This window comes from Cuculus canorus, chromosome 2, assembly GCF_017976375.1.
Source record: "Cuculus canorus isolate bCucCan1 chromosome 2, bCucCan1.pri, whole genome shotgun sequence".
In the NCBI taxonomy this organism is placed as follows: domain Eukaryota; kingdom Metazoa; phylum Chordata; class Aves; order Cuculiformes; family Cuculidae; genus Cuculus; species Cuculus canorus.
The window spans coordinates 113618589-113633238 of NC_071402.1; the positions used below are offsets into that span (position 1 = coordinate 113618589).

At 34.1% G+C, this 14650-nt stretch overlaps 1 protein-coding gene across 3 annotated transcripts in view; it reads left to right on the plus strand.

The window, feature by feature from the left end:
- The window catches only part of ULK4 (unc-51 like kinase 4), a 223214-nt gene that overhangs the window by 95899 nt on the left and 112665 nt on the right, over positions 1-14650 (plus strand). Inside the window, exon 30 of one of the 3 annotated variants that reach the window (XM_009571781.2) lies at positions 10708-10756. The exons of the other annotated variants lie outside the window; for them this stretch is intronic. Coding sequence (XP_009570076.2) covers positions 10708-10756 — 49 coding nt within the window. The remainder of the gene's footprint in view (positions 1-10707; positions 10757-14650) is intronic. 3 annotated transcript variants of the gene reach the window in all.

Consider the following 14650-nt stretch of genomic DNA (forward strand, 5'->3'; position numbering starts at 1 on the left):
AGAGTTCATTATTGCAAGTGAGTTCTCATAGTCTAGTTGTGTACTGACTGTAATGCTAATCACTGGTTTTAATGTAAAACTCAGATCCTTAGTGTTAAATTTTATAAAACTCCCCCTTTAGTAGAGAATTACCTATTAACCGTATACCAGGATTTTTTTCCCTCTTCCATGTTGCTGATATGTTGCTGATTGTTGAAGTTTTAAAAATGTGAGGCTACTATTTGATGTTACTGTTAATTGAATTATTGAAAAATGTAATTGTAAGGTTCGCATATTTAGTCTTTTAATGTAAAGCACTAGACAGAAGGAGAAAGCATCATTCGTTATTTTTACTTTCAATAGTGAATTTCTGCTATTGTGAATGTAAATAGCAAGTAAAATAAGCAGGAAATGAGGAAGGGTCACCTGGTTAGGGTACTACAGTAGGATCTGCAAACTTGAGTGAGTTCAGTTTTGCCACAAACATTCTATTCAGCACAAAACAAATCTAAGCCATCATCCAATCCGTTGTCTTGTGTTCAGCAGTAGGTGCCCAGAGAAGACTATAAGAAGGAGGAAAGCGAGTGCCAATGCTTTCTGCAGGCTTTCTCATCCCCCTGTGAGTTGGTTTTTTTTCAGAAGCCATGTAAGAATACATGGGTTTCTGTAGTTAGTAGCTACTGATGAGTAATTTACATTTCATTTATGTGGGCGAAAAATGATATTTGACACATAACTTTCACTGTTAATAGTTACTCCCTAGCATAATAACCTGCACATGAAGATTCATCATCTTTAGGGTCTGTCTTTGAATTTCTTTGTTTATTCTGGTACTTGCCACTGAAAAAGGAGCACACAATGCTTCATAAATTTCTGGCATGTTGTCTTCTTTAGCCATACATTTTGCAATATGAACAGTCCTGCCTATTTTTTAAGAACCTTTAGTAGGGGTCCTTATAAAATACGTTTTGAAAGCTTAAGAATGCTGAACAACCAGCTGTCCTTTGTCTATGTGCTAACTGACATCTTCAAAGCTCTATGGTGTATTTGACATTTCATCCCTTTAAAATGAATGTCTTGGTTCTGTCTTTGTGTGTGCCCACCAGTTCTGTTCTTCAGAACAGCTTCTACTCATTTGTTCAGCTTAGGATGTCTGTAATATCCAGATTTTCAGTCCCTCATCTGACTCTTCTCAAAGCTTAGTATCCAATAACATTACATTTTCTGTCTTTTAAACTTCTCCTGTGAAGGCAGAGAGCTTTAAACAAAGTACACACTACAATTAACAGATATTTTCTTCTCTAGTTAGTTCCTTTTGACCTCTTGGGTGAGCGCTATCTGGTCATGGTGAGCTGGCTCTGTTAATTTGATTAATTTTGTCTATAACCTCTTTTACTATCACCTCAGTTTGAGGCAGGTTACCATGCAGAATCTCAGAATTCTTTAGGTTGGAAAAGACCTTTAAGATAGACTGCTAAGTTCTCCACTAATGTCCTTAAGCATCACATCTCCAGGGACGGTGACTCAACCACTTCCCTGGGCAGCCTCTTCCAATACTTGACAACTCTTCTGGTGAAGAAATTTTTTCTAATATCCAATCTAAACCTCCCTTGGTGCAGCCTGAGGCCATTTCCTCTTATTCTTTTGCTTGTTACTTGGAAAAGAGACCGACACCCACCTTTCTACAAACTCTTTTCAGGTAGTTGTAGAGGATCATAAAGTCTCTCCTCAGCCTTATTTTCGCCAGACTAAAGAGCTGCAGTTCTCAGCTGCTCACATGCATTCCGTACAAAGAAAAATGCTGCTGTTAGAATCTGTCCAAGCTAATTTATGATAACAATGGATATAAATATACTTTTTTGGTTTTTTTTCCATTAGAAACTTATAAATAGGGACTTCTACAGCAAGACTAAGTTTTACAAAATGTATTTAAGCATACAAAAAAAGGGATTTTTGCAGAATTTACATATTTTAAAATATTTTTATGTTTCTTTTAAATACATAAATACCACCAGGGATTCAAGATTTTGCTTTACCAGATGATGAACTAAAAAAATAGGTGACAAAGTAATTCTCCCCTTCTGTGGTGTGATAAACATCTAATTCTTTTCCTCTTCAGTAGGACAGCTTCACAAAGAGAAGCTGGAGGGAGTATATACTAACTAGCTAAATTTTCCTGAAGAGAAAAGGCTGGGATTGAAGAAGAGGTTTGGAACCTGGGTGTCTCTTACAATTCTAAGGAAAACATTTGGTAACCATTAAAGCAAAACACAACAAAACCCCAAAACTACCCTTTTTATGAAGAAAAAAAGAGAAGTGAGTAATGTATGCAACGGTGAATCCTAAATGAGCAGTGATTGCTAAACTGGAAGGTAGGAGCATTTTAAGCCAGATCTCTGCTCAGTGTTCTTAGCATTTCAAATCTGATTTTAGTGCCATATTCTCCACATATATAAAGATAGATGCTTTTACTTTTTGTGGCTGGAAAGGACTATGAGGACACCTAAATCTTTATGCAGATCCAACTCAGAAACACTACTCCCAACTGTTTTCTCAACATTTTATTGCTCAAGGGTTTGGTTTTTTTTTAATATATAAATCATATATTTTAGATAAAGGTTTTGTGTTTGTGGTTTTTTTTTAAATGGAATAATTATTCAGAAGACTGAAAGTTAACCTTGTTGTAGCACTGAGTGGTGGTGTTCTACCTACTTACACTTTTAGTAAATGAATGTAGCTAAGGTTGTTTCATAGCTATGCAGTTAGTATTTATTAAAAATATTTTTTTAAACACTTCATTCTTAACTCAATTTTTTTTCCAGCCTAGGATGGATTTGCCTTTGCGGCCTCTTTCTTTGAGTAACAGAAAATTAGTATGGATTTATAGCAAGTTCCAACGTATTTAACCAGTTTCTTCCCTAGAGAATCCACACAAAAGAACAGTTAGAAGTAACTGCACTTGCAAGAACTGTAGTCTCTACACAAATTAAAATCTGAAATGTTAAACTTATTTCTCACTTCTTATTTTAATCCCATTGTTAAATGGATGGCTTAAATTCACTTTAAAAGTTTTTTTCTCTAGGTATTTCTTAATTATTTTTTAAATATTGAAGAGATGCTTGGTTACAAGTGCTTCTGTGAAGAAAAGGTCTTGCTTTGTGCAAGGCTTGCCAGTCTTCTGTTATATCTCTCTTTCAAACATCTTCAATTCTTCAGAGATTGTGACAAACATTTTTTCATGTATTAGAATGAAATTTCGTAGGAATTGAGAACGCTTGAAAGCAAAGTTAATTGACTTCTTGAAGAAGTGATCCCTTGTGTGTGAACTGGGACCTTCACTTTTATCTTAACCACTACCTTCCGTTTCTCTCTCAATCCAAATGTTTTTTTTATTTTAAATTTGATAAGAACTTTTTGGGGGAAGTGGAGTTTGTAGAAGAATTTACAGTGCTGTAGACTATATCTTAGAACAGGCCACAAACCCATATAATGTCCTTTATGCTACTTACTCGCGTCTTACTGTGTCATGACGTGTAGGTAATGTAAAAAGGAAGGAGTGTCAAATATGTTGAGTTGAAGGTATAAGGCCTACTTTACCTTCCTTATTTAGTGCATCATAGAAACATAGATCAGTAATTTAGCAGATGGATGTGTTCATATTTAAATCTTACAGATCACCTTTCAAAAAACCTTGTGGGTTCAGAAGCTTTCATTAATATTTTCTGACTAACTGAGCATTGGAAGTTTGAGGTGTAAAGTGAATGCCTTGCTGTCTTGGTTCTGGTGCTGGTAGAGTGTTGATTTTGTTGGTGAATGGAGTACTTTCTCAACCTCACTGTTCTTTTTCTTTCTTTTAACAGAGTGTGTTAATAATTTCTTAGATATAAGAATAGTAACCAAAGATTTTGGTTCATGTAGAAGGCTAATTGCAATCTTTATTTGTGCAAATAGTTGTGCATAAACACTCTCAGACATGACAGTGCTAAGCTATAGGAGGGCAAAAGCAAGATAAAGCTTCATCATTCCCTTGTGTTTTCCATAGTATAGAATATCTCAAGTTGGAAGGGACCCACAAGGATCATAGAGCCCAACTCCTTGTTCCTCGAAGGACTACCTAAAACTAAATCATATGACTAAGAGCGTAAGACTAAAAGTTTCTTTCAGAATTGTCTGAAGCTTTTTTATACGTCAAATCAGTTAAAATTATTTGGCAAACAATGATTTTACAATTAAAGAATCATATCTATTTAGAGCTGAAATCGCAGTCAGACTTGACTTTAAAGTTTTAAATGCACAAATGCTTAGGGTTTTTCTCCTGAAAAAAAGAATTTGGAAAAGTGTCTGACATACGGTTGAAATAACTTGTCCAACCAGCTGTTGATTTATTCCAGTCAATATTATAATTTTATGAAACATCACGATGTATTTTATGTTAATGAAAAGATAAGAATTAACTTCTAAAAACTTTAATGCAATTTTTATTTAATATAATGTTAAAACATAACAGAACTGAAGAAAAGACTATCATCATGCTTCCTTGGTTTCAGAAGTCTTTAAAACTGAAGGAAGGATGAAATTGTTTTTCTTAGATAGAATAACAGTGTAAAGTATGCTATCATAACCTGGCAAAATCTTCAGAAAATATTAGTCTTCAAGCTATAGCAGCAACTACACCAAAAAAGCTCTGCCAAAAAAAAATTTTTAGAATCCTTAAAGGAAATAAAATTTACTAGACTTCCTTCAGTTCCATTCATTATGTTTAGCAATCTTCATCCTTAAGCTGAAAAGGTTCTTGAGGTATAATACTTCTTAAAATCAGTTTTAATATAAAATGGTAGGATTGTAATTAAAAGCTTTTAAATTGTATCTTTTTCAATACTTCAGGAAATGAGTAGGTTTATTAGAACTTATCATGTTTACTTGACCATGCTTGAAATTAAGTGTGTTTCAATCCATCTGATATGGAAAATTTATGAAGAAATATTGTTATTTTTATAGACTTGACAAAAGCCTGATTGAGATGTGTATTTTTAAAGTAAGATTTGAATTTCTTTTCCACAGAATTTGTTTTTATTATTATATCACTGTTAAGTCCTCATTGCTCTCCATTCTGATAACATGGACACTTAATGAAGTTTCATTGAGATGTTATTTTGTCTAAATTAAAACATAGGTATACTTCAGTGAAATAACAAAATTAAGAACAGATTATTGTCATGCTTTGATTCTGTTGAGCCTTGTAACTCAGGTACTTACTAGATCTCTTTGAATCAATTTGTCAGGGACTTGGAAATGAGTATCTTGAGTCAGTCTTTAGCATAAAGGACAATCATCCAGTTATTTATGAAGATTGGATGCATTAGTACGGTCCAGTTTTCCTGAAGGTCTTTTCTTTCAGAGTAAAATAAAACTAACATTAAAATGTATTAAGACAGTTTGAATAGAACAGTCTTGAGTGTTGTTGTAAATTGTGGTATAGGTTAATCTTAAATTTTGAAAATTGTCCCTAAGTGGAGCTTTTGTTCTCTGGTAGATTCTAATTTCTAGTAACACTCATGTAGAGCTCAGAATACAGTTTTGATTGTTATGCGCAGAGGGATGAAGAAGAAATATCTGTAAAATTGTCGTGGAAAACTGAATTAATCAAAACTACAGTTAGTTTCAGTATATGGCCTTGTAAATTAGTTTCTGTCATTTTCAGCAACTTTATATAATATGTAAATAAATGCATAGTTTTCCTGGTTTGGTTTCTTAGAGATAAGTGGAATAGAAAATTATCAAACATATATCCATATTGAAACATATCACTGAACAAACTGAAATAAACTGTGGTGTGTAGATATTATCACTGGCAATATTGGACTATTTTTGTGGCCCACAACGGAGCCAACTAAATTTAAAATATACAGAAAGCTGGACTCTGTATTAAGGAGAAAAAAAAGTAGATATCTGATCTTGGGAGGAAGTTTACTTTTTTTTATTCTGATGATACTGGTCGACTAGGAATATTACTGGCATATTACTTTACATTCTATATCCTAGGACTTTGCAGTTAGTCTGTTCAGAGAAGTAATCTGTTCTTTCTAGAGTGTAATCAACAGTGTATATCGGAACACTACAGGCTTAAATCTCAAATCCTTGATTTCAAAGTTAATGAAGATATTTTATAATCTCAGCAAGGAAGAAAATATGAGATTATTGAAAAGGGCTTGTTTGTATATTTGTAATGATTTAGGCTGAATCAATTCTTTTTCAAACCTAAGAGAAAATATTGACTCATGAGTGTCAAGAAACCATGATGATAACATTGAAACACTCATATGTCTGTGTTTACTTGCTGTATGAAATTAAGATCAAGGCGTTTCCAGTTGACCGTCTCCATCAACTTTCTTTTATTCTGTACTGCTAAAGTGGCATGAGATTATGGGTGCATTGGCCATTTTGTGTTTATTCTCTAGACTTTATTGCAGCTTTTCAGTTTGATATTACAAAGATTTGCCTAGTTGTGGGTTTGTAGGGTTTTGTGAATGATCTAAACCAAAAATACAATCATGAACAACAACAGACTGCAGTCTGCATTGGGATGTGAAGAGTGTGAATTCTTAAGTCATTTGTTGGGGGTCAGAATCAAATTCTGATTGTACATTAACTCATGGTTAATGTACAAGAAATAAGTGAAAGACTAATATACTAATTTTTGAAAATGAGGTGACCTAAGAGTACAAATACCAGTATTCTTGAAAATGCACTGCTCTGTACTTTTACAGATAAATTTTGCTCTGTTTCCTTTATTTAGGGACAAGATGCCACTGTAGGTATGGCCTACCTACAGGTAAATCCTACCTATAAAGGAGGAAAACAGCAATCTGGACATGTAGAATTTATGTTTTTGTCTTTGAGCAGAGAATTTGCTAAAAAAGTTTTGTTAAAAAAACCAAGCTAAATAAGAAGATGTAATTGTTAGAATGTTTTAATTAGAGGAATAAAATACTGACATTATTAAATTACTTTCTAAGTGACACCAGATCACAAGTTGATTTCACTCTCTTTTTCTTTTCCTTTTTTCCTTAACTTGTTGTAATACCCAGCTTGAATACATAAAACTGAAGTATCTGATTGCATTTTCATCAAAAAAGAATTCTGCATAGGGAATCAATACAGGTATTCTTGATGCCCAGTGAGAAAGGAGTTAGTCATATGCTCTTTCCTCAAGTCTGCCTTGATTACTGGGATATCAGAACTATTCATGTGAGAATTGATTGCAAGGCTGTGTGAATTCACATCCTGGCATACAGTATTTCCTTTTGCGTGCAAACTGTGTTTTAAGACACTTCAAAGTAGGTGCCTGGGATCGAACTTTAAGGGATCACACCTCTTGTTCTGTGTTCAGTGCACTGCGTAGGTTTGTATGTTGCAAGAAGGCAGTTTAGGATGTTTTAGAAAAATAGACCTTGCATGTTTTTTGAAAACAAAATTGGAGACATAATCTCATTCTGAAAACTATTAGAGTGAAACAATCTGACTGTACTGATGACAAATCTTATAAAATCAGATGACCAGTTACTCTGAGCCAGTGATGTATGCTTGGGTGTAGATTTAAATGAGAATAAAATGAGAGTACTTGATATTTAGAACTATAATTTGCTTATATGTACAATTATTATACTTTAACAAGAAATGGGTTAGGACCTGATTTAATATAAATTTTTTTAAAAAGAACCAAACTACTTTTGATTTAGGATATGCCCATTCTGTGAGATAGATTGCATAGCTAACCTCTTTTCCCTGCTTTAAAATTTCTCCTTTGTAAAACTTTGTAGGATAGCAGTGAAGAATGTGATAATGTCACTGTTTCTCTTGCATACGTATACTCAAAATTGGGATAAAATAGATGTAAGCTTTGTCTTAATACATTGCTTGATGCTAGTTTGTGTTTTAGCTGAGTTGCGTGTATAATTTTCTTTAAAGGCTGCAGGTATTTTTTGCTTGAATCATAAAGGTTTGCAGATGACCTTTAAGAAGAACCATATTTGCTGTAATTTCGTCTAAGCTTATCTCAGCAGGAAGTATACCTGACTTTGTAATTCTGTAACAATCGGGACTGCTTACAGGTTTTGAAACCAATTGTTTCCTAATTTACCCTTTACCAGAAAGAAATTTTTCTGAGTTCTGCCTAAAGTAGGATTGCTTAGCTGTTCTTGATATTTGATTGCATTTTTACACCGCAAAGTAAGTGGCTTTTGCTGGGGTAGGTAATTCTAATATGCCCTAAGCATAAAAAGGTTTGTACTGGCAAGATTTTATTTTGTCATTATGAGTTCTATTACAATAGTTGCTCTTTTGGGGATTCTGTGGCGTTTAAGTGACCTTTTCTACATCCAGGATTGTAATACCCACATCAGCAAAATTGTGGTTTACAGGCATGGTCTAAGCTTTTAATTTAACTAGTAGATTTGGCCCCGGAAAATGAACCTCAACTAATATAACTCTTCTTATTTGCAGTCCTGGGAATCTCTTGTGACCTGGCTATGTCCAAGATGCTGTAACTGTCTGTTTAATGGTTATTGGATGCCATAGGGGGAAATAGCTTTCAAGTGTTCCTAACCTATGTAGGGAGCTTGTTGAGATTTCCCTTGCATGTACATTTTTTTTTCCATCAGCTTAATAAGAACAGAAATTGTCCTTAAATTCAGACTTCTTAAAGAAACTCATTATTTCTAAGTTCCTTATATGAACTCTTCTTACTCTCTCTCAGAATGTTACATTTTCTGTTGGATATAACTTGTGCTTTTACACACTTCTGTATGCAAGAAAAATTGAACACATTTGCTTGAACAAGGCTGTTACTGAGCTGCATGAAACATGTTCATATAGGTCATATAGGTGCATGTAATTATGTGGTTTTGTTATGCTTTAACCAGTTTAGTGGATGTGTTTCATTTGTCTCTAAGTCTGCGTGCCATTGCTCTACAACGTAATAAATATTCTTAAGCTAAGCCCCTGCTCTGACCTTGACTCCATATAGATTCTGTATGGATATCATGATTGCATTTAGGTGAATGCAAGTACTGGAGAAACAGGAAAACAATATGAAATAAGAAACCATTATTTATTCTTAATGCACGTATATGACTTCTAAGTAGTTCTCAGTTCTTTATAGATGTGATAGTGCCTTTCGTTCCTTATTCATTCCTTATTTCATTTACATAACATAATTTCAGCAAATATAAACAGCCAGGACTCTGATGGGTGACATTAATCTAAACGAAGCGTTTTATGATTTTATGACCCTTTGAAGTTTGTTCTAGCCCCCTTGCACTTGTCTCATTAAGTTCATGGAAGAGAAGCAGCTTTTAGTTGCTTCAATTCACAGTTTAGTGCTTTAGCTTACATTATCCATAAAAATAGTACCTTCTCCGCTTTTCTTAGTGGACATCAACAAAATCTCTTAAATGGAAACATGTAATTTTAGGAACATATGGATTCTTTTTAGCAAATAGTTTACTGAACAGAATTAATCTGATTCTTCTTGAACTAGGAGCCAGTATGGAGTATTACACAGTAAAACTTTAAACATGAAACAAAATGTTTATTTTGGTCTAATATAACTCCTATTTATTCATAGAGAACTGTATAATATAACTTTGTGGTTTTAACTGACACACTACTTACAACATACTACAATTTTGTCTTGCATGCCAAGTTCTCTGAATAAGTGTGCAAAAGCATCTGCCTTATGTTGAGCATACAGTCATAATGAACATCTCCTTAACACTTTCAGATCTGCTCTCTCTGAGTTCTGCACTTTTTACATTGACTTCTTAATACAATATTATAGCTTTATCTTAAGGCTAAACCCACTTATTACTTTTGAAGCAATTCAGTAATGTTATGAAGACCCAAGAGAAAATCTTCAAAACACGTATTTTCTGTGGTATTTGGGGAATAAGCATCTAGTGCAGTGTGTAAGGAAAAGGGAGACATTATAAATTCAAATTAGACATTATAATACAGGAAAAAGTAGTTGTATAATTCACGTGTCATCATAGTATTTGTGAGAGAGACATGCTCTCCTGAAATATAAAATGTTTCCATTTTGAAGAACAGAAAAGATTGCATTAATGTGAAATATTACCTTTTTGAGAATATTCTTTTTTCTTCTTTTATACATGTATACATATATATGCTGTTTTGTATTTGATTTTGAAATTCAGGACAATATAGCAAAATTCTTTTGGGTAACCATGTTCAGTATTGTCATGAGAAGTGGCTGACAAATGTATGTTAATATGTTAGACCCAGGAAGTTAGTTGAGGTAGCAGACTTTAAAAAAAACTAGCATATTTATAATTTCACTGTGTGCACTGAGCCTATTAAATTGTTTAATGGTGCACATTGATTGTTTCATAGTATGCATAGTATAGTATGTCTGAATTTTGATTAATTTCTGCCATTTAAAAATATTAATTTAATTACTGTTCCACTCATTTGAATCTTATCAGCGAAGAGACCTAGAAGTAATTTCCAAAGCAGTATAACATTGCTATTTCTATTTAATAGCTGAAGTGGAACTCATTTTTGTTGAGAGCTAGTCAAAGACTGAAGTGCTGGGTCATGGATTTTGGCAACAACTATTCTACTTCACTGCTCCTTTTGTGAGTTTAGAGTGTGTAAAATAAGAATTCACTTCCTCTCTTTTAAAATAAATCTTAAAATATGTTTTTACAGCCTTATGGAAGAAATCCATCTTTTTCCAGTTCTTTTCCAAGTCATCATGGTAAGAATAATTTTTTTTATATATATATGTATATATACACATGCAAACAGGGAGTTGGTCGAGTCACCTTCCCTGGAGGTGTTTAAGGAATGGGTGGATGAAGTGCTTAGGGGCATGGTTTAGGGAGTGTTAGGGATGGTTAGACTCAATGATCCGGTGGGTCCTTTCCAACCTGGTGATTCTGTGATTCTATGATATCTCCCAAACAGTGTCAAACTAGGAAGTATCATTTGGCATATTGGTAAAACAGTAAGATATTTGTAAAAATGAAATTGAACAATCAATCAATACAAAAGAACCTAGTGAAAGCAGCCATGTACACGGTTCTCATCAGCTGATGTAACTGTATAAAAACTTTCTTTTATAAATATTTTTTTCTTTTTTGAATAAAACTCTGGAATAGAATTAATGGCCTTGATCCTTAATTAGAACTATGTATCTGCCCAACTCAAGCAACAAATGCTGAGGAACTTGCATTTTCTTCAACAATATCAAACATGAGATTGATCCTGTTGGCATGATAATGCCAATTCCCACTATTTAGTTTTAGAATTTCATTCAATATAAAGTATCAACAGTATGATTTTGGATAGTCACATGCTGAATTTCCATCCCTCAATAAGGTCTACCACTTATGAAGATCATGAAAACTGTTGATGACGTATAGCTATAAGTATTTGAACATAGTTATGACCTCTAGAAATATCCTTTATGTCTATAGTCAAGGAGTTTAATGTATCTGCGTCATGCCATGTAAATAGCATAAGTTGGAGCCAAACATAAATGCTCCCTCCTGACCTCCCCACACAAACTTTGACCTCATGAGTTCTACAAATAGTTTTTTTAGAGAGTAAAAAGCCACTGGGCTGAACATCATCTGCTCAAAGTGCTGCTGCTGTTGGTAGAAGATGTGAAAGCACAAACGACGGATTTCCTCAACAGCCTTTCATAATATGATCCACAGAATTGCTTTGAATGTTGGCAGCATCATAGGCAGCTGTGTGTCAACTCAGAGAGGAACCATTTTGAAAGTGATGGTAGTTGATTTCCTTTATTTTAAGTATAAAGAGTTACAGGCACAATCTTGGTTTATTGTGCCAGACATTGTATGAGGCTTTCTGAAAGTGAAAATGCTGAAATCCTATTTTAATGGGTGGTTTATAAAGCAAAATAATTGCTTGTTTTCAAAGAGATTTAATATCCAAAGATGAAATAAGGGGAAAGTAGGGGAAAAAATGTTAGACTATCTTACAATTTATATGTTTGGGATTATAAAAAATCATAAGATATAGTTTAAAGAAGATAAACGTGGTGCAAATGTAAAAACTACTATTAGAAGAACACTTTAGTAATGAGCATAGTGTAAATCTTTTCCAAACTGACAAATTTCTCACCAATGTGTTGAAGTCTTGTGTCAACGTTCCGTAATGTATTGTATTTATTCTCCTTTTAATGCCAAATCAAGTTAATAGGAGTGTTTCTAAAGACTGAAGAAAATAATGTAAAAGGCAGTAGGGTACAGTATGTTAATTTCCAGTTTTCAAGGAATAAATTATGGCTCCTCTGGTAGAAATGATGATGTTTTTTTGATTACTCTGTTAACTTGCTTAAACACTTTAGTTTAAAGATGAGATGCCTGAGACTACTTATCTCTTTTAAATTGCTGACTTGAAAATAGTGTATACTTAGAAGGGATAAGCTTGCATATCAGAATGCATACTCTTGGAAATAAAATTCTCTCTGGAGAATTTTTTAGCAGAAAGCAGAATCTTACTAAAAAAAAGGGAGGTTAAAATTAAGTTTTATGTTCTTTTTTTCAGTAATCTTTCAGTCAGGAGTTTCTGGGGAAGTGTTTATATATCTCTACATCTGATTTGATTAGTGTTGAATCAGGTTGTTAATCTTTTATGGTCAGTTGTTCTCTGCAAGTATTAAGACTGTAGAGAATGAACTCTTATCAATTTTGTTTCTTGAAGTGTAACTATCGTCTTCTTAACAGATGATGATGAAACCAAAGAAGCCAAAACATGTGGTATAAAAGACATTTCTGACTGTGGTTAATAACGAGAACCCATAGTGTATGATTTGTTTTGCTGGATACTGTTGGATGATGTGTGGTGGGTTTGCATATGGATAAAGCAATGAAAAAGTCAACAAAAGTTTCCTTTGCATTGGCATTTTGGTACAAACATTAATAGAAGAAATATTGGGCTTTTCCAGTACCATTGTAACTTATGCTAGACTTTCAATATGTTTGCTATAGTCATGAAGTTTATAACTTGTCTGTGCTGCAGTATGTGACAGCAATTCACAGTGATGTCTCCACCTAACTCTGAGCTGATAGTGTAGCTAATGTTGTCGGTACAGCAACAGAGGGCTTGGAAAATGCAAAGCCTTCTAGGAAGCTTAATAACTAGTTGGGCAGTTAGCTGCTGCAGCCTTCCTTCCTTGGGTCTCCTAGCAAGTTCAAAGTAGAGGACATCTTCACAATTAATGTGTGGATGTTCTCCCATACTTGCAAAAGACTAGTATAGTGTGAAGAAATCTCATGGAAAGGACCAATACTGGAGTTTTGGAAGTGATGGGAACATATTCTGGGAACTTAGGGACCACATGGCAACCACATGCTGCTCATTTGGAGAGGTGCCATGCACCTTTGAGATGAAGCATACCACTTCTTTTCTGTTGTTTTTATGAATATCACAAGCTTGGGATAATGGAGGAAATACTGTACAATTAAAATTTCTGCATGTACAAATTTGAAAACTTTCTGAAAGGGTCCTCTTAACAGCTGCTAGCTTTACACAGGGCTGAGATGATTTACTTTTCTTCTGTAACCTTGAGAAAATTATTGTTGTTGCGGGTTTTGTGTTGTTTTTTTGAGTGGTATTAGTTGCTGATTTTCAGCTGTCCTTGTAGAGTTGATTGAGTCAAGTAGTTCTGACTGCTTTTAATTCAATTTTCTAATATTGAGAAGTCGTAATGGTAGTAGTTAAATGTGCATTTGTTACAAATGACAGCATTTGAGTAGAACAGGTTTTTGAGTCTTTTCATTTACCTCAAATACATGATTTGTGGGATGAAAAATGGGCTTATTGGTAGAGTACTGAGGAGAGGGGTGTGAGGGTATGGGGCATTGTGAGGAGAAGGGGTGTGAGGAGAGAAAGAGAAGGGGTTGTGAGGGCAACTGTGATGGGGTGTCGTGAGCAGAGGAGGGTGAGGGCAGCAATGATTGGATGGGGTATCATGAGGAGGAACACAATGGGAAATGGGTTGAGTGAGCAGGACAGAACATGCCCAAGTCAGTTTCTCTGGGAGAAATCCGGTGCTGATAAAAGACCAGTCATTTGGCCAGGGATGGCTGACTTTGCCTGACCTTCTCTGACCTTCCCTGACCTGGTTGCTGGTGGGAAAAGAAAAATGTTAGAGGAAGCAGAGCCATCCTTTAAATGATTTTAATCTTATAAATTTATATTGTGCTTTATAAAATGGCTTTTAAAAAGAAAAAAAAGATATTACTAAAACATATCCTTCTATCACTTTTTTTTAATCTGGAAAATTATTTTGAACCAATACTCCTGTTATGGGAAGGAATAAAATTATTTACAAAATCACCTGAAGCTCCACTTCTGAGAGTAAAATTGAGTCCACTGCATTTGTGACAGGATTATGTTCCTTTATAGGAAGGAAATTCAGCTATTTGCCTCTTAAAGGAATTGCTTTCTATCACTAAACACTAATATTTTAGTGTATATGTAACATAACTATTTGTTTATTTTATATTCAGTGCTAAGGGATGTAAGAAAACTCATGTATAAAAAAATATTCTTATCTGCTTCTTTATAGTTTTTCAACCTGTCCCAGCAGTTGAAAATTTTGAGGATAACAAACATG